The 20,615-nt window shown below is 43.5% G+C and overlaps 2 protein-coding genes across 2 annotated transcripts in view; both read right to left on the bottom strand.

The window, feature by feature from the left end:
- Positions 1-4,825, bottom strand: part of LOC129839197 (inactive tyrosine-protein kinase 7-like) — a 38,846-nt gene extending 34,021 nt beyond the window's left edge. Inside the window, exon 1 of the mRNA XM_055906508.1 lies at positions 4,356-4,825. Coding sequence (XP_055762483.1) covers positions 4,356-4,479 — 124 coding nt within the window. The 5' untranslated portion in view covers positions 4,480-4,825. The remainder of the gene's footprint in view (positions 1-4,355) is intronic.
- A 482-nt stretch (positions 4,826-5,307) lies between these two features.
- Positions 5,308-20,098, bottom strand: LOC129839187 (heme-binding protein 1-like). The gene is made up of 6 exons (XM_055906497.1): positions 19,989-20,098; positions 14,356-14,541; positions 13,797-13,888; positions 13,235-13,376; positions 12,738-12,921; positions 5,308-9,078 (listed from the first exon to the last, which is right to left on the bottom strand). The coding sequence occupies exons 2-6, from the start codon at positions 14,513-14,515 to the stop codon at positions 8,904-8,906; spliced, it is 753 nt and encodes a 250-aa protein (XP_055762472.1). The 5' UTR covers positions 14,516-14,541; positions 19,989-20,098; the 3' UTR covers positions 5,308-8,903.
- Positions 20,099-20,615: the final 517 nt, after the last annotated feature.

Raw genomic sequence — 20,615 nt, 5'->3', positions numbered from 1 at the left:
CATCATTAGACAATTCAAAACAGGCAAGTTTTCCACCATTTTGTTTAGGCCATTCCTGGCTGACACTCCATATCAGACAACTTGACATCTTATGAGCAGAATCTCTTCCTCCTCGCCAAGACCCTGCTATTTCTCTGCCGGCGAGCAATCTCACGACGGGTGGCATGGTTTACACAGGCATTCCATTCAAACATCTGCCAGGCTGTCATTTTAGTAGCTCATTATGGGCTATCAGATCAAACATCAGTTATGTCAGCCGCTGGCATCGTCTTTCTGCACTGGGTTGGGCGCCAAATATGGAGGGTATTGTGGAAACTAATCACAAGGTTACAACATGCTTTGGCACGACCTTGGCTGGGTTTACCCAGGGTAGAATTACTCAACAAGCAAATGAAGTGGCATCAATCATCCTATGAGTTGGACATAGAGGAGCATCTACCATATCAGAGGACTCAATTATAGATGTTACCTTTACATTCACCCCCTGCCCCATGTAATTTTGAAACCTTGTGTGATATTTTGACAGTAAATACAGTGTCGCTGTTGTATTGCTTCAAATACTGTGCAGCAGTTAAGTTACTCATCTAAATTGTGAATCTCCACCGTGACATTTGAATTGTGCATATTTAATTTCTGTGTGTGATGTCGCATAGAGGTTTTCAGGTATTATTTGTACACTTCTAATTATAGTACGACAAATCTTTATCCATCAATGCCCTATATCAGGGCTGCCCACTGACTGCTAACACCGTGTGCTTTTGCTTATAGTGGGCTATAGTGGTGAGATTGATTCTTTCTCACAACAAAAAAAACTCCTCAAAACATACTTTCCAGATCTTAAAGTCTAGCTGTAATAAACAAACACTTGTTTGTCTGATGAAACTGCAGCTGCCAGAGGTGTGCCAAAAGAGAACAGTGATGGTTGCCCCTGACATTTAACTGCACAGTCCCAAAGACCCATGAGACCTCGGGGTAGTTAGACCAGAGGGAAGAACGTGCCATCACGCCTAATCCAGAACGTGTTTCAAGACATTTCAGCTGCTTCTCCCCCATCCTCACATATGTCACAGACCGGAGTGGCCCTCTCTTTCATACAAGTAGTTGCCATTGGTTTCAACAAGACACACACAGCAAGGACAGATGGCAGTATAGGAAATAAGGATTGGGTTTTGATAAAACCAGCAAATTTGTACAAGCTCTGAAAGTACTACACAAATTGGATGAACGTTGGAAATAAGATACTATAGGCTTAATTCAATGTTTCAGCAAATAATGTAGTTCCAATGCTGCAAATGGAGATGATTGAGCGTATTGTAAACCAAGGAAACTCAATAATCATTATTTTTGTATTTGTTTGGTCATCATCACTTCCTCATCTCTGCGATAGACTGCTTCAGCATCGCCTATGTCCTGTGTGATATAGCCTGCTGCAGCATCGCCTATGCCCTGTGTGATATAGCCTGCTTCAGCATCGCCTATGCCCTGTGTGATATAGCCTGCTTCAGCATCGCCTATGCCCTGTGTGATATAGCCTGCTTCAGCGTCGCCTATGTCCTGTGTGATACAGCCTGCTTTAGCGTCGCCTATGTCCTGTGTGATACAGCCTGCTTTAGCGTCGCCTATGTCCTGTGTGATACAGCCTGCTTTAGCGTCGCCTATGTCCTGTGTGATACAGCCTGCTTTAGCGTCGCCTATGTCCTGTGTGATACAGCCTGCTTTAGCGTCCCCTATGTCCTGTGTGATACAGCCTGCTTTAGCGTCCCCTATGTCCTGTGTGATACAGCCTGCTTTAGCGTCGCCTATGTCCTGTGTGATACAGCCTGCTTTAGCGTCACCTATGTCCTGTGTGATTTTTTTTTATTTAATTTTTACCTTTATTTAACTAGGCAAGTCAGTTAAGAACAAGTTCTTATTTTCAATGACGGCCTAGGAACAGTGGGTTAACTGCCTGTTCAGGGGCAGAACGACAGATTTGTACCTTGTAACCTCTGGGATTTGAACTTGCAACCTTCCAGTTACTAGTCCAACGCTCTAACCACTAGGCTACGCTGCCGCCGTGATACAGCCTGCTTTAGCGTCGCCTATGTCCTGTGTGGGCGCTGTTGGTTTAAGAGAGAGTTCACTCAACTTACAAATGTACCTCACATTAAGGGTAATATTACCAAGAAAATTATCTATACTACCGTCAGCAGCCTAACACTGGCTGTATAGCACGGTAAACAAACCAATATTAGATCGCCAGCTCTCCAGGTACATAGACCACTCTCCAAATATCTATAAGACAAGTTACATTTGCAATCAATGTGAACTACTCCTCTAACTGAAACCTCCTTGGACGCAGTCCATATTCCAGTACTTCAAGGCAAAGGATGTTTCACATTATACACTGTAGGTCTTAATCAAGACACAGGGCCATCTTGTTAGGGGAAAAGGGCTCACAATATGGTTTTGATGTAAAACTATCTGAAGACATTTTTATTTCCTCCTCTGAAGCCCCAGAAGGCAAACTGTTGATATTTCAAACAATACATGGAGCGTTGCATTTAAAACAGTCCAATAAGACTGGGGGCTTTTTCCACTTAATTATAGTATCAAAATCATACTATAGCAAATCATCCTTCTCAGTCGTCTTAGTTTAGAATAAACAAAAAATGATTGCGAGCCCAATTCAGAGCAAAGGGACTTGTCAAGTGAAATGATACTACCTCTGTCTTTGCAATTACAGTGAATTCTTCTAAAGTATTTTTCCCAGACCAATCCTGATTTCCATAACAATGGAAGGAGATAGTCCCCCTCGAGTTCTAAAGATCAAGCAGGCCCCTCAACTACCTGTGAAGTCTCATCAGGCTGCTTTTATCTCTTGGGGTTCCATGCAAATGTGGTGCCATTTCCTCCAGAGACCCTGAGGCCAACGACAAACCCCCAACACACTTTTTCCTCCACGTCTCCAAAAAGATACAAATCCATTCTCTGACTGTTCCTCTACACTTCCACTTACCTACAATAGAAAAAATATATACAGTAGTAATACATTGGGGAAAGAAGGACCAAAGCAAAAGCATAGGGATCCTACAATTCAGTTATAGGATCTCTATGAACATGTCATTCCTGACAAGCTCTAACAAATCAGCCTGTGCTACCCATGACAGACTGACCAGGTGAATCCAGGTGAAAGCTATGATCCCTTATTGATGTCACTTGTTAAATCCACTCCAATCCGTGGAGATGAAGGGAAGGAGACAAGTTAAAGGAGGATTATTAAGCCTTGAGACATAGATTGTGTATGTGTGCCATTCAGAGGGTGAAAGGGCAAGACAAAAGTGCCTTTGAACAGGGCATGGTAGTAGCTGCACCGGTTTGTCTCAAGAACTGCAATGCTGCTGGGTTTTTCCACACTCAACAATTTCCTGTGTGTATCAAGAATGGTCCACCATCCAAAGGTCATCCAGCCAACTTGATACAACGGTGGGAAGCATTGGAGTCATCATGGGCCAGCATCCCTGTGGAACGCTTTCGACACCTTGAGTCCATGCCCCAATGAATTGAGCCTGTTCTGAGGGCAAAAGGGGGGTGCAACTCAATATTAGTTAGGTGTTTTTAATGTTTCGCACACTCAGTGTAGGCCAGTCACTTCCCCCACTCGCTTCAGCCCAGGTCTGGCCATATTCTATGAAAGAGCCTGTTAAATCAAGCTGAGCAATAGGGAACCTTCTAAAGCCAGGCCATGCCAACATGAATGTTGCATACAACCAATACAGATCATTATTCTGCCTTCTGCCCAAAAACAGTTCAGTCGTGGTCCTGTTATGAGCTCAAATGACATACTGTAAAATCCATATTGTTATGGAAATAGTATGGAAATTGAAGGATTAACGTGTGGCATTGGAAGACAGTTCTTTGTGTGCCCTGCAATGCTGTCAATTTAAAGACCCAGGCTGAAGGGGATATTACATGGGTCATGACAGTATGCAAACTAACCAACTGGTTAAAAAAAATACAAATGAGTAACAACACGGTTTTCACTGACTGTTTTCAGTAACATTGAGTTTTTAGGGAGGGGGTGACGACGAGTTTACTGCCGTTAACTATAAAACTAGCCTTTTGTAGACTAAATGTTTTAAAGTTAAAACGCCAAGACAACGTTGTTGTTTCAACTTTGTTAGTGGGCACTTGCAACTTGGGCTATTTGATAACCAAGATGGGTTCCCCAGTAGCGTCCTCTCGTAAACATTTTTCTGAAAGAAAGCTTGCTTGTTACATTGATGTAGTAGTCTACGGCTGATAAGCACAATTTCATTAAAAACAGCTACATTTATAACACCCGACGGGCTTGTGGCTACTTTGTGTCTTCTTACCTTTGGTGAAAATAAGAAACAGGGTAGTGGTGTGTATTGTCGGCATGACTCCTTGTCTACGCCTATTCGCCGAGTTCAGGTTACTCTCTGTGAAACATTTATTTTCTGTGGACGGTAACTCCATAATAGAACTCAAACAAAGTAAGCCACAACTATGTTAAATCATTCGCACAAGAAAACGAGGCCCGAAACCAAGGGCAGTCAACGCGAAAACTACCAGCGTTTCACAAACCCTCTAAAAGTACTCCGACAAGAGAAACGATAAACGACTGCTTTGTCTAGTGGTCGTCCGATGATGATACGACTGTTGCACGCGCAATTCGTAAATGTGAAGACGTAGGACCTATTCCATTATTTCAAATAATGACATGAAAATGCAAAGAAGAAATGTGCCTTCCTTCAACACTATTAAATGAAAGTAGCCTTTCCCTCCCTCTCTCTCTCCTTAGCTCCCACTTTGGATGAGAAGCTTCCGGTGTTTGGAGAAAAGAGGGAGGGGTGAGGGGATGGGGGGCACGAACGGTTAAAAAAAAAAGTCGCCTTAGGTCAAACGTGCCAATTTTGCACTTTTTCTATGCAAACATAACAGGTACACATTTTTCTGTAGGCCTAAGCACGTACAACTTGTTTTGAATATTTGATTATTTGGATTAAAGGCCAAGGCTATCTTTCGGCTACATCCTAAACCATTTCAAATACATATCAAATGTAAATATGGATAAGGATACATGAAGAGACTATTACAAAATGTAATGCAGACAAGGTAGTTGTCAGAAAGGGATACTTTTGTAATTTTAGTTTTAGATTTTTGGACAGAGGCTATATACTAATACGACACACTGTGACATAGCCAAATAACCACAAATATATCAAATGGTATTTGACAGGTATGTGAAAAAATATATTTTGAGTTATTCTGAGTGGAAACAATCATGTCCTTCACACCAAGCCACACATTTTTGTTTTCATTTTATTTGCATTTTACATAAAAATACAAATCGTACAGTGCAAAGATTATAAAAGCGGTCATTGTATACAGTGTCTTAAGTATTCACACCCCTTTACTTTTCCCACATTTTGTTGTGTTACAAAGTGGGATTGAAACTGTTTTAATTGTATTTTTTTTGTCATTGATCTACACAAAATACCATGTAATGTCAAAGTGAAATAATTTTTAAAACATTCACAAAAACATATATGTAAACTAAAATGCAAATATCTTAAGTCTCAGAACATTGCACACCTGCATTGTACAATATTTACCCATTATTATTTTTAAGGTTCTTCAAGCTCTATCAAGTTGGTTATAGACCTTTGCTAGTCAGCTATTTTCAAGTCTTGCCCTAGATTTTTCAGATTTTAGTCAAAACTGTAACCAGGCCACTCAGAAACAATCTGTTGTCTTGGTTAGCATCTCCAGTGTAGATTTGGGCTTGTGATTTAGGTTATTGTCCTGCTAAAAGGTGAATTTATCTCCCAGTGTCTGTTGGAAAGTAGACTGACCCAGATTTCCTTTAGGATTTTGCCTGTGCTTAGCTTTATTCCATTTACTTTTATCCCCAAAAACTCCCTACTCCTTGCCGATGACAAGCATACCCATAACATGATGCAGCCAACACAATGCTTGAAAATATGACAAGTGGTATTCAGTGATGTGTTTTTGCCCCCCAAAAAATGCTTTGTATTTAGGACAAAAAGTACATTTCTTTGCCACATTTTTTGCAGTATGAAGTGTGTTGTTGCAAACCAGATGCATGTTTTGGAATATTTTTTATTCTGTACAGGTTTCCTTCTTTTCACTCTGTCATTTAGGTTAGTATTGTGGAGTAACTACAATGTTGAAGATCCATCCACAGTTCTCACATCACAACCATTAAACTGTTTTAAATCCCTGAGCGGTGTCTTTCCTCTCTGGCAAATGAGTTAGGAAGAACGCCTGTATCTTTGTAGTGACTAATGAATAACTGCACCATGCTCAGAGGGATATTCAGTGTAATTTTTTAAAACTCATCTACCAATCGGTACCCTTATTTGCAAGGCATGAAAACCTCCCTGGTCTTTGTGGTTGAAGCTGTACTTGAAATTCATTACTCGATTGAGGGACCTTAAAAATAATTGTATGTGTGGGATACAGAGACAGGGTAATCATTCAAAAGTAATGTTAACCACTATTACTGAAAACAGAGTCCATGCAACTTATGAGAATTGTTAAGCAAATTTTTACTCCTGAATTTATTTAGGCTTGCCATAACAAAGGGGTTGAATACTTAAGAAATGTCCGCCTTTCATTAAAAAATAAAAATAAAAATCCACTTTGGCATTATGCAGTATTATGCGTAGATCAGGGACAAAATATCTCAGGCTTTAACACAACAAAATGTGTCAAATGTAAAAGGAGTGTGAATACTTTCTGAAGGCACTGTACGTTAAGTGTAAATGTATATCAAATCTCCATTCATTTACTCTGGGAAAATTTTAAGTTGTTTAAAGATGCACTATGCAGAAATCTCTCTGCCCTTTCCTGGTTGCTAATTTTTTTTATTTCTGTTTGAGACAAAACAAGCAAGTATAGTGTACAGAATCATTGTACCATCTAAACCGCTGTGAAATATATTTTCCATAACCAAAAATATTGTATTTTTAGCTGGTGTACAAAACCAAGAGGCAAAAACAAAACTTTAGAATGGGAAGCATAGAAATAACACACATAGAACAGACCTACCACGTCTTAGACTTGCATTCAATGAGATTGAAAGTTCTATAACGCCTCACATTTCTATGTGAATTTGGCCAGGTCGCCCAAAAAGTTACATAGCGCAGCTTTAAAAATTGAAGCAATCCACTAAAATTCACACTGCAATTTTGAAATGTATGCTTTGAAAACAGTTGATAACAGCATAGAAATACAAGGTCACAAGAGAGGACGGGTGAAATTTTAACATATCAAAAGTATACCATACTAATTATTTGGAGAATGCAAACAAATACAACTAATTCACTTATTCTGGGAACATTGCAAGGCATATATATAAAAAGAGGCAAGCACAGTAAGAGCACATCATTTGGCCATGCTGAACAAATGTTCATAAGTCACTTTAATTAAACTTCCATTCCTCAACCATCATTAACTATAGTTATGAATCTTCAAAAAATTTAATAATTATAAAATGTAACTAGGCAAGTCAGTTATGAACAAATTCTGATATACAATGACGGCCTTGAAGCTTGAGCCTTCCTCAAAATCTAAAGTGCCTGGTCACAGTCTCAGCTCCATTTACAACTAACCTCACCAAAACCAATCAATTCATTTGTGAGATAGTCGTTATTCACCAATAAGTAAATAAATAGACAAAAAAACACTACACAAACGTTACTGTTTGGTTGACACCTAGTGGCAACTGAAGGTAACAAGTGACAGATCTGTCTATAATTTTGAGGCTGGGGGAAGGGGGATAGTCGTTTGAGAACAGTTGTTTACTTTTTCAGACACCTATACCCAAAATCCCTACACCAGCCTCGAAATGTAGGTAAAGCAGCAGAGTGTGGGTAAAATTCAATAGCAGGGTAAAAAAATTCAATGACAGTTAAGAGTTAGAGGACACCCACATATCATAGCAAGTAACTTTGAATGATAAAGTTGTCAGAATTACCTATGGCTAATAATAAAGTTAAAACCTGGATGCCTACTCTAGTCAACAGCAAATACAAAATTTTAGTAATAGGTTACAGTCCCACAAGACATAACCATTATAGTTTAGAAAAACATTATGGTATCATCATTACGAAAAAAAAGAAAAAAAATGTTTGCACTCACTACTGTAACTCGCTCTGGATAAGAGCATCTGCTAAATAACTAAAATCTCAAATGTAAATTAATTTCAGTCAATTTCTAAAACAGCTTGTTTCACACATTTTATGTGACACTAGTTTGCAATGATTAGATCACTAATTTGTTAAATAAAATGCAAGTAAAAAAAAAATAAAGATAAAACGTGACGGAAATATAAGAGTTAACTCTTGTAATTCCCAGGCAGTTTTTCACAGAGATACAATATACTGGTATTTTAAACACCATATTTGGTTGTGTATATGATATAAATGCCACTGAAGTTAGTCTTTCCTTGTGCTCCTCTGGAGCATAAACATACAATCTCAGTGAAAGTTAAAGAAGTATTTTCCATCCCTACTATATACCTAATACCATCTTTAAAGTAATCCTGTCATCTTTACAGCTAAAAGCTAAGTAATCCTGTCATCTTTACAGCCAACCCAAGAGCCATTCCTCCCATTTTAATCTATACTCTAATCTCCATTACAGGAATCATCTGGGTTGTGTTCATTATGGCACGCAAAAACAAAAACAAATGTTTTTTAAAAACATTTTGCATCGGAAACTAAAAATGAGTGCTGCTTATTGGACCAAGTCCAGGTAGTCCTTCCCCATTTGTCCCTTTTATTCCATTTAGCGCCCAATGAACGTGACCCTAGAGGCACAGAAGGGTGGGATAGGGGGGTGTCGGGATGATACAGGATGATGTTATAAGAGATTTAGGGGTCTCGCCGGATGAACCAGAGCTCGTTTCTGCGGCAGGACACCCCAGGGTTGTCGTAGACGGCCACCATGTAGGAGTTGCGATGCATCTCCTCGCTGGGGCCCAGCATCTCCCACAGCAGGTTGATTTGAGGCATGATTGTCTCCTCCGTGGTGGTGCCGAAGAATGTCCTACAGAAGACCGCATTTGTTATTCGTGTTTAAATAAATACTGGCATTACTGCTAGTAAGTGATTATTTTTTACCTACAGTATTTTACCCAGTCATCTTACCAATGCAAAGTAGTGTGTGAGTCTAGCTAGTACATATCCATTATCTATAGAAGTTAGCATAATTAATACTTTTTTGGGCTGATTCCCCACACACAGATTAAGCCTAGTACTGGACAAAAAGAAAAATAGAAAAAAAAGCTCAATGTAGACTCCATTGAAAGTGCTTTTTAATTCAGGAAAAGGCTTAAAAAGGTTCTACAGCTACACCATCCTGACTGGTTGCATCACTGCCTGGTATGGCAACTGCTCGCCCTCCGACCACAAGGTACTACAGAGGGTAGTGCGGACGGCCCAGTACATCACCGGGGCCAAGCTCCCTGCCATCCAGGACCTCTATACCAGGCGGTGTTAGAGGAAGGCCCCAAAAATTGGCAGACTCCAGCCACCCTAGTCACAGACTGTTCTCTCTGCTACCGCACGGCAAGCGGTACCGGAGCGCTAAATCTAGGTCCAATATGCTTCTAAACAGCTTCTACCCCCCAAGCCATAAGACTCCTGAACACCTAATCAAATGCCTACCCGACTATTTGCATTGCCCCCCCCCCCCCTCTTTTACACCGCTACTACTCTCTGTACCTAAACTAACCAGTGCCCCCGCACATTGACTCTGTACCGGTACCCCCCTGTATATAGTCTCGCTATTGTTATTTTACTGCTGCTCTTTAATTACTTGTTACTTTTATTTCTTATCCGTATTATATATTTTAAAAAATATATTTTAAACTGCATTGTTGGTTAGGGGCTCGTAAGTTAGCATTTCACTGTAACTGTATTGGGCGCATGTGACTAATAATGTAACGATAGTCACTTTCTTCCTCCTCCTCGGACGAGGAGAGGCGAGACGGAACGGACCAATACGCAGAGCGGTTAGTTTCCATAGCGATTTAATATATATAACAAAAACATTATGCGAAAATCAATCATCATAAATCATAAAAATCACACATCAACAACCCATCCAACTCACGCCCTGACCATACTAAATAAATACAAAAACAAGGGAAAACAGGTCAGGAACGTGACAGAACCCCACCCCCCCCCCTTAAGGTGCGAACTCCGGGCGCACCTCCTAAACTCTAGGGGAGGGTCTGGGTGGGCGTCTGTCCGCGGTGGCGGCTCTGGCGCGGGACGTGAACCCCACTTAAACAATGTTTTTTCCCGCCTCCTTAATCGCCCCCGTGGCCTCCTAACCACAACCACCCTCCATATCAACCCCACTGAACCAAGGGGTAGCACCAGACTGAGGGGCAGATCCTGGCTGGCGGGCGGTTCTGTCAGATCCTGGCGGGCGGTTCTGTCAGAACCTGGCTGGCGGGCGGCTCTGGCAGATCCTGGCTGGCGGCTCTGGCAGCTCCTGGCTGGCTGGCGGCTCTGGATGCTCCTGGCTGGCTGGCGGCTCTGGCAGCTCCTGGCTGGCTGGCGGCTCTGGCAGCTCCTGGCTGGCTGGCGGCTCTGGCAGCTCCTGGCTGGCTGGCGGCTCTGGCAGCTCCTGGCTGGCTGGCGGCTCTGGCAGCTCCTGGCTGGCTGGCGGCTCTGGCAGCTCCTGGCTGGCTGGCTCTGGCAGGTCCTGGCTGACAGACTCATACTGCTCCTGTCTGGTGGACGGCTCTGGCGGCTCCTGTCTGGCGGACGGCTCTGGCAGCTCCTGGCTGGCTGGCTCTGGCAGGTCCTGGCTGACAGACTCATACTGCTCCTGTCTGGCGGGCGGCTCTGGCGGCTCGGGACAGACGGGCGGCTCGGGACAGACGGGCGGCTCTGGCGGCTCGGGACAGACGGGCGGCTCTGACGGCTCGGGACAGACGGGCGGCTCTGACGGCTCGGGACAGACGGGCGGCTCTGACGGCTCGGGACAGACGGGCGGCTCTGACGGCTCGGGACAGACGGGCGGCTCAGAAGACGCTGGGCGGGCAGGCAGTTCAGACAGCGCTGGGCAGGCAGGCAGTTCAGACAGCGCTGGGCAGGCAGGCAGTACAGACAGCGCTGGGCAGGCAGGCAGTTCAGACAGCGCTGGGCAGGCAGGCAGTTCAGACAGCGCTGGGCAGGCAGGCAGTTCAGACAGCGCTGGGCAGGCAGGCAGTTCAGACAGCGCTGGGCAGGCAGGCAGTTCAGACAGCGCTGGGCAGGCAGGCAGTTCAGACAGCGCTGGGCAGGCAGGCAGTTCAGACAGCGCTGGGCAGGCAGGCAGTTCAGACAGCCAGTTCAGACAGCCTGTACACCTGTAGGGAGGAGACGGAGAGACAGCCTGGTGCGGGGGGCTGCCACCGGAGGACTGGTACGTGGAGGTGGCACTGGATATACCGGACCGTGAAGGAGTACACGCGCTCTTGAGCACCGAGCCTGCCCAACCTTACCAGGTTGAATGGTCCCCGTAGCCTTGCCAGTGCGGCGAGGTGGAATAGCCCGCACTGGGCTATGCTGGCGAACTGGGGACACCATTTGTAAGGCTGGTGCCATGTACGCCGGCCCGAGGAGACGCACTGGAGACCAGATGCGTTGGGCCGGCTTCATGACACCCGTCTCGATGCTCTATCTAGCCCTACCAGTGCGGCGAGGTGGAATAGCCCGCACTGGGCTAAGCACGCGTACTGGGGACACCGTGCGCTCCACCGCATAACACGGTGTCTGACCAGTACGACGCCCTCTCACTCCACGGTAAGCACGGGGAGTTGGCTCAGGTCTCCTACCCGGCTTTGCCACACTCTGACTCTCAGGCTCCCAACCGGGTCGCCGCGCTGCCTCCTCATACCAGCGCCTCTCTGCATTCGCTAACCTCCAACTCCGCCTTGGGACGGCGATATTCCCCTGGCTGAGCCCAGGGTCCCTTGCCGTCCAGGATCTCCTCCCAAGCCCAGGAGTCCTGTGTGTCTCTGCTGCTGCTGTCGCTGCCCTTTTCCACTCTGCTTGGTCCTTTGGTGGTGGGTGTTTCTGTAACGAGTCATTTTCTTCCTCCTCCTCAGACGAGGAGAGGCGAGACGGATCGGACCAATACGCAGTGTGGTTAGTTTCCATAGTGATTTAATATATAACAAAAACAATACACAAAATAACTACCGTGACAGTCCCGTGTGGCGAAACACTGACACAAGAACAAACGCCCACAAAACACACGTGAAACCCCGGCTGCCTAAGTATGATTCTCAATCAGGGACAACGATTGACAGCTACCTCTGATTGAGAATCATACCAGGCCGAACACACAAAATCCCAACATAAAAATCACACATCGACAACCCACCCAACTCACGCCCTGACCATACTAAATAAATACAAAAACAAGGGAAAACAGGTCAGGAACGTGACAAATAAAGTTTGATTTGATTTAATCCGTGTCCGGGAAACCAGCCAATATAGTAAAAAAAAACATGGATATTATTACTAATCTGACTAATTATTTCCACCCATTTTGGCTATACATTGTCTAAATCCATTGTTTATTTTTACATGTAGAGATGCAAATAGGTCAGAACAGGTCTCAAAACCACAGGCGAAGTAGAATAGGCCTCAAATCAACCCTGGGGCTTGAGTACCGAAGTCAGAAAGAGGTGGGAGTATCCTTACATAGTGATGACTCGTAAAGCCTCCCTTTGGAGTATGGTGATGTCTGGGTCAGTTGGCTGGGGCGGGTTGGCCTGGAACTCAGCAGGCAGGTAGTATGCCGTCAAGATGTCCTTCTGAAAGCCATTGCCGTCCTCCAGCATTTGGATACTGTTCACAATGGGTACAGTCATTCCCAAATAGCGTCCTGTTGATACGAGAGTGTGCTATTATAATTACTCATTGTTACACTGTTCTTACTATACTTAGGGCTATGGTAAGGATTACTTATGTAAGTACAGTGTAATAATGACTCATTAATATACAATAGAGTGGAGGCCCCAAATCAATAAATTGTGTCTACACTGTACTTAGGGTTATGATAAGGGTTAGGGTTACTGCTGTAAGTAGGGTGGAACAATGAGTGATTACAATATAGTTGAAACAATGAGTGATTACAATAGATGTTGCACTATACTTACGTCAATAATTACACCGTAACATGAACGCTAAGGCCTTACCGACAGCGTTTTCCTTGCAGATGAATTTCATGAGTTTCATAAAGCCCATGGAGATGCTCTGCTCGTACAGCGTCTCCCCTTTAGTGATGCACGCCCACTTCCCTGCAGGGTACACCCTCTCCTCAAACAGCACCTCGCCCAGCTGCAGAAAACACACACTTCGTTATCCGGGGAATATAAGAGATCTTCCACTTCACTTAGCACTCAAGCGATGGCATGGATTCTCAAGCTGAAACACACACACAACATAAATTGTACTCAAGCAAACGCATGGCTGGTCATAAGGCAACACACATAGACAGATTTCACACACCACATTGCACTAAGGCATTTACACAAATCCATGTGTACATACACACAGCTTTCATGATTTATTTCATTATTATTCAAACACTCAAAAGAACGACAAGAAAATGGCTTCATTTAGATTTTACTACAGACTTTCATTCACTTCCTGCCATTACATGGACAAATGACTCAGAAAATGGAACAGCCAGCCAAAATATCTGCCATTGTCATCCTGACCTAAGATTGGTAACAAGTGGAAAGGCTATTACTTTACCTTTTCATGCTGAGAGATGGAGGAAAAGGGGACCTGCTCTCTCTCTTGGGCTTGGTTCCGCTGCGTCAGCTCTTGAATTGGTCCTGTCATTTCTATCAAAACAACACAGGGGGCCTCTTCATTTTTTAAAAAAGATGACAGAGAGCAGTGTGAGAGCAAACCTCACTGGCAAAAACCTCACCGGAACCAAGTGAAGTGGGGGAAATTCGTCATTGGCTTATGCTTCATAAAAGGAACCCAGTGCTAATGTCAAGCATTCAAGTCTCTAGGAAAATGGGCATGCCCTAATAGCTATAAGCTTCTCACTAGACCCCGAACTGATACCCATTTGAGTAAGCCATGATAAAGACTTCAATACACACACTATAACAATCAAGTCATACTGCCGTATTGCAGACAAGATGTAGCTTCTAGAATCTGAGATTTCATTTAAACTGTTGGAAGAAACCATGTCCTGTTGAAAAGAGTTTGATTTCTCAAACTGATTGTCTCCAAATACACTGCTGCCAAGCAACTACCTCGAATGGGACTATTTTACTCCACCGCCTATCTCGCTTACCTCGGGGGACGGACACCTGGTGTGTGCTGGCGATCGCCTGCCAATGGGTGTACAGCCTCTGCTGTTCGTCATCTTCCATTGGCTCAGGGTTGTCAGTGATATCATTGTCCAGCTCTTCATCCTCCAATCCATCAAGATCCTCGAGGGAGATTAGCGCCATTGTTTTTGTCCACAGGCCAGGTAGATCTGCAAATACAAGACCAAGAAGACAAATGTTACTTTCCTAGAACAGGGCCATTGTTAATGTCCATTTCCAGTTTACCTGGGTACTTAGGCCTACTAAGAAATGACTTGGTTGTGGCCTGGCTGGTCGAGTGTTAATGCTGAAGCCTCCGCCACACGTCTACAGTGTCGGCATTGGTTTGAGTCGGGCCTACTGCCCTTTGACACAACCTCTCTCCGACTTTCCCCACTGTCACCCTCATTCACTATTTGTTCAATAAAAATCTGAAAATCCCATACATACATGAAATAAAAAGACATGGTCAAACTGTAACAATGTATATTACACGGTAATAACCAATTATTTTAAGCAAGTACCAAAAGTAGCTATTGTTAAAATGTCCCATTATAAACCATGTAAAAACAGTACCATCAAATAATATGCTACCATACTATTACCAGTAGAAAATAAAACACTTTACATTTTTCAGTCATTTATTCACTTGTTGAATGTAGGACATATTATGATCTGTACAGCATCATGGACAGGTGATGTAATACCATGTAGGTACATGAAGCTGTTTTCACACAGACGTCATATTCACTGGATCATATCAAACCTGCTTGTCAGACCTTTTCAAAGAAGCTTAAGAGGGATTGGTGCCTGTGGTAGGAGGCTTATCCTATCTCCGCAAATGACCAGAAAGGCCACCATATGGTAGACAAATGTGGGTTTTATTACAAATGGCCAATTACAGATTATATCAGATCAAAGGGTATACATTTATTGTTCCATAACATTTGTTGCCGCATAATAGGTACTTTACATTTAAAGTGAGGGCTCCAAATCAAGGTGGTTCATTCAAAAAGTGTCAGCTGCAGTCAAAGAAATCCTATAATTCTATGGCTATGAACTAATCTTATTGTCACGTTCCTGACCTATTTATGTTAGTTTGTTATGTGTGTTAGTTGGTCAGGACGTGAGGTTGGGTGGGCATTCTATGTTTTCTGTTTCTGTGTTGGTTTTGGGTTGCCTGGTATGGCTCTTAATTAGAGGCAGGTGTTTGGCGTTCCTCTAATTAAGAGTCATATTTAGGTAGGCGTTGTCACAGTGTTCGTTGTGGGTGATTGTCTTCCGTGTCTGTGTAATTGTTTGCACCATACGGGACTGTTTACGGTTTGTTCGGTTTGTGTAGTCTAATTGTCCTATTCGTGCGTTCTTCTTGTTTTATGTGAGTTCGTCGTATAGGTCTGTCTACACCGTTTGTTATTTTTGTTAGTTTATTCAAGTTCGTGTTTTTCCGTTAATAAAATGTCATTTCACTACGCTGCGCATTGGTTCCCTCAATACTCCTCCTCTTCCGAAGATGAAGAGGAGGAGGACCGCCGTTACACTTATACACCATATAAGTCATAAAAAAAAGCTCATACATGCTTATAAGAAGTAATAAAGCATTTTACCTGTCTGCTGATAGGGCAACCTTTACATGGCTTTTGTAACAAACGTAACTAAACACAGTAGCCTACACCGTCGGGATACTGTTGTGCCATCATGAGGACACAGGTTTGAAAATGTACAGTAAAGAAACAGCACAAATTAATTTCTATTGCACACGCTACAGGACTGTTTTGGGACTGTTTTGCTAGCACAGACTGGAATATGTTCTGGGATTCATTCAACGGCATTGGGAATTACACCACCTTAGTTACCGGCTTCATCAATAAGTCTATTGATGATGTCCCCACAGTGACAGTATGTACATATCCCAAACAGAAGCCATGGACTACAGGCAACATCCGCACCGAGCTAAAGGCTAGGGCTGCCGCTTTCAAGGAGCGGGAGGGACACTAACCCGGACGCTTATAAAACATCCCGCTGTGCCCTCTGACGAACCATCAAACAGGTAGAGGGTCAATACAGGACTAAGACTGAATCCTACTACACCGGCTCCGATGCTCGTCAGATGTGGCAGGGCTTGCAAACTATTACGGACTACAAAGGGAAACCCAGCGGCAAGCTGCCCAGTGACGCGAGCCTACCAGATGCGCTAAATTCCTTTTATGGTCGCGTCGAGGCAACCAACACTGAAGCATGCATGACAGCACTAGCTGTTCTGTACGACTGTGTGATCCTGCTCTCCGTAGCCGATGTGAGCAGGACCTTTAAACAGGTCAACATTTAGAAGGCCGCGGGGCCAGACGGATTACCAGGATGTGTACTCAAAGCATGCGCGAACCAACTGGCAAGTGTCTTCACTGACATTTTTAACATCTTCCTGTCTGAGTCTGTAATAACTACATGTTTCAAGCAGACCACCATAGTCCCTGTGCCCAAGAACACTAAGGTAACCTGCCTAAATGATTACCGCCCCGTAGCACTCACGTCGGGAGCCATGAAGTGCTTTGAAAGGCTGGTCATGGCTCACATCAACACCATAATCCCGGAAGTCATCACTAAACTAAGGACCCTGGGACTAAACACCTCCCTCTGCAACTGGACCCTGAACTTCCTGACGGGCCGCCCCCAGGTAGTCAGGGTAGGCAACAACACATCTGCCAAGCTGATCCTCAACACGGGGGCACCTCATGGGTGAGTGCTTAGTCCCCTCCTGTACTCCCTGTTCACCCACGACTGCGTGGCCAAGCACGACTGCAACAGCATCATTAAGTCTGCTGACAACACAACAGTGGTAAGCCTGATCACCGACAACGATGAGGCAGCTTATAGGGAGGAGGTCAGAGGTATGACAGTGTAGTGCCAGGTCAACAACCTCTCCTGCAACTTGAGCAAGACAAAGGAGCTGATCGTGGACTACAGGAAAAGGAGGCCCGGACACGCCCCCATTCACATCGACAGCCTGTAGTGGAGCAGGTCGAGAGTATCAAGTTCCTTGGTGTCCACATCACCAACAAATCATCATGGTCCAAACACACAAAGACAGTTGTGAAGAGGGCACGACAACACATTTCCCCCCTCAGGAGATTAAAAAGATTTGTCATGGATCCCCTGATCCTCAAAAAGTTCTACAGCTGCACTATCGAGAGCATCCTGACCGGTTGCATCACCACCTGGTATGGCAACTGTTCGGCATCCGACCGTAAGGCGCTACAGAGGGTAGTGCGTATGGCCCCGTATATCACTGGGGTCAAGCTTCCTGCCATCCAGGACTTATATACTAGGCGGTGTCAGAGGAAGGCCCAAAAAATGGTCAAAGACTCCAGTCACCCAATTCATAGACTGTTCTCTCTGCTACCACACGGCAAGCAGTACCGAAGGGCCAAGTCTAGGTCCAAAAGGGATCCACCAAACCATAAGACTGCTGAACAATTCATCAAATGTCCACCCGGACTATTTACATTGACTCCCCTGCCCTTTGTTTTTACACTGCTGCTACTCGCTGTTCATTATCTATGCATAGTCACTTTATCCCTACCTACATGTACAAATTACCTAGACTAACCTGTACATTGACTCGGTACCTGCACCCCTTGTTGGGGTGGCAGGTAGCCTAATGGTTAGAGCATTGGGCCAGTAACCGAAAGGTTGCTGGATCGAACCCCTGAGCTGACAATGTAAAAATCTGTCGTTCTGCCCCTGAACAAGGCAGGCCCACTGTTCCCAGGTTGGCTGTCAATGTAAGTAAGAAATTATTCTTAACTGACTTGCCTAGTTAAATAAAGGTTAGGTTAAATATTGTGTTACTTTTATTTAAATGTTTTACTTTAGTTTATTTAGTAAATATTTTCTTAACCAACAATGCAGTTCAAGAAATAGAGTTAAGGGCTTGTTAGCATTTCACAGTAAGGTCTACTACACCTCTGTACACGGCGCATGTGACAAAAATACATTTCGATTTGAAAAGCTGATTATTGCTTCATCTGGAAATGTTGTTCCGAGGCTCCTTTTCAAGGGTGTGACGCAATTGTGGAGCCTCTGGAGGCCTGCGGAGGCCAAATTGAGCTAACAATGCGGAGGGCTCTGTATAGCTCCGCATTGACATGATTGGTTGACTATAGGTGGGGGCGGCATATCCTGTATAAAACACAAACACGGAGAACGTTGATGAAAGTCTATCAGAACAAGTTCACAAAATAAATAAATATTTATGATACAAAAAGGAGTTTGAACTCCTGGAAGGAGATCAGGGAGGTAATGGGGACAGATGGATTTGTACACATTCAACAAATCTGATCAAACAAAGTTGATGTGCCAAATCGGTCATGATTGATGTATTGTAACATGCCCGAAATGTGGTTACTAAAATCAGATGTGTATATACTTGGCTGTTTTCGCTGAATAACATTTAGAAGTTGTCCCTTTTCAGGTTTAGAAGAAGTGGTATAAGCTGGTAGCATAGCTAGCATTCAGAAATCAGTGGTGGTATTCAGTCGCTTTTAACTTCAAGGCAGTTGATTGATGACATGAACATGTATTGAGGTTGACATCCATACAAGCATTATACTTTGATGTTTACCTGAACATAGTGTGAAATAAACAATAGCATAAATGTAGCCCAATTTTGCTGGATGGCGATGGGGAGATGCAGGTGGAAAACGGTGCAGCATTTTTACTTAATGATAGAATTGTCTGAGCTCCTACTCCAACATCTCAGAAGATGTAAGGTCTTGTCATTTCGTTTGGCCAGTTGTTCGTAATTAGCTGAAAAGCTATCACTACGAGTGGTGCGGTGCAGACCAATTTATTGGATGCGTACGACAGCTCCCCAAAGCGCAAGTATGAATGCTTTGACTTCAACAGAGGTCGCATCTCAGTAAACGCTATACTGCTGCTACAGATGCCAGATTGACCATGAATCGGCTTTTACCCCACATAATAAAAATACAAAAAAACTCTTTACTGCGGCAGGTGGGTTGCACATTACTCAACACAAACACGCGCGCTAACAAATCCACTAAAAGGAGTGCACAGCAGCACAGACTTCATTAAAGATTTTACTACAACATCCGATTATCATCGCTGGCGAACAATTAAATGGGCTGTGAACTCACTGCCCGTGTTCGAGAGCGTCAAATCCATGATGCATTGTGCGTACATGGTGACACTGGCTGAACTACAAATAGTAATGAGTAGTTATTTATGATGCAAGGTAATTTGTAGATCAGTCAGTCGGCAGTCGCCTGCAATGTCGAACAAGCACACTGACTGCACTGCATTACAGCAAAAGTAGGTCAACCCTAGGGAACCAGCACACCCAAAAACGCAGCAAAAATGTCACTGGGGTTGCAAGAACGGATATGCCATAAATCTAATAGGCTTTAGGATAGACAGTTCATAATTTTATTTTTTTACAATCATTTATATTGGTTAAACCACAATCGGTTATTAATTGTGTAGGTTCTGTGCACATTTGGGCAATTTATCTATTAATTTGTTATGCTTCCCTGAACACTAGTTTAGACCAAAACATTTACCCGAATGTAACATTTAGTGATAAAGTCGGCGTTCTTACCTGGTCAACAAAGTACAGGATTGTAGTTGAGCACTACTTCTTCTGACCTACAATCAAAACAGGAGATAAAAGTGCAATACCGCACTAGTATTCTGCCAGCAGCACAAATGATGACGTCACTTTGTATGCTAATGAAGATTTATTCTAAATAAAAGCACGCATTTCTAAACATTGAAATGTGAATAACTAATTCAAAATATACAGTATTGCATTTTAATCAATGTCCCCTTTTTATTGTGCTTAAAAGCAAATGCAAAAAGGACTTTATGGGAACAATTACAAATACGCTTCTAAAAACATTTTGTAAGACCACCATCAAAAAATACGATGTTCAGATCGGTATGTTCACATTGGGCTGTAGAGAAAAAACTATTCTATGTGCTGAGTCCAAAGTGAAGTTGGTAATACTCAGTAGAGTAGGGTCTGTAGAATCTATATATGGTGTTATTTCATGGGGGACGGAAGTCTAAATACCCAGCAGCACTTTATACTCCACCTACAGACCCTACTGAGTATTCCCAACCCACTTTTACCTCAGCATATACAATCGTTTTTAATCTATAAACCCATACAGTATGTAATTCATATACAGTGTATTGCATTGCAATGAATGGAGTGGGTGGAGTC

Source organism: Salvelinus fontinalis, chromosome 3 (genome assembly GCF_029448725.1).
Source record: "Salvelinus fontinalis isolate EN_2023a chromosome 3, ASM2944872v1, whole genome shotgun sequence".
Taxonomy (NCBI): domain Eukaryota; kingdom Metazoa; phylum Chordata; class Actinopteri; order Salmoniformes; family Salmonidae; genus Salvelinus; species Salvelinus fontinalis.
Note: the sequence above shows the minus strand (reverse complement) of the source record. Positions and strands in the feature narration are given on the sequence as shown.

Coding starts and splice junctions, on each gene's coding strand:
- LOC129839187 (XM_055906497.1), bottom strand. CDS start 14,515: ATGGCGCTAATCTCCCTCGAGGATCTTGATGGATTGGAGGATGAAGAG. Junction 13,889..14,355: donor CCAGGTGTCCGTCCCCCGAG/GTAAGCGAGATA, acceptor TTGTTTTGATAG/AAATGACAGGACCAATTCAA. Junction 12,922..13,234: donor CTGCAAGGAAAACGCTGTCG/GTAAGGCCTTAG, acceptor TCGTATCAACAG/GACGCTATTTGGGAATGACT.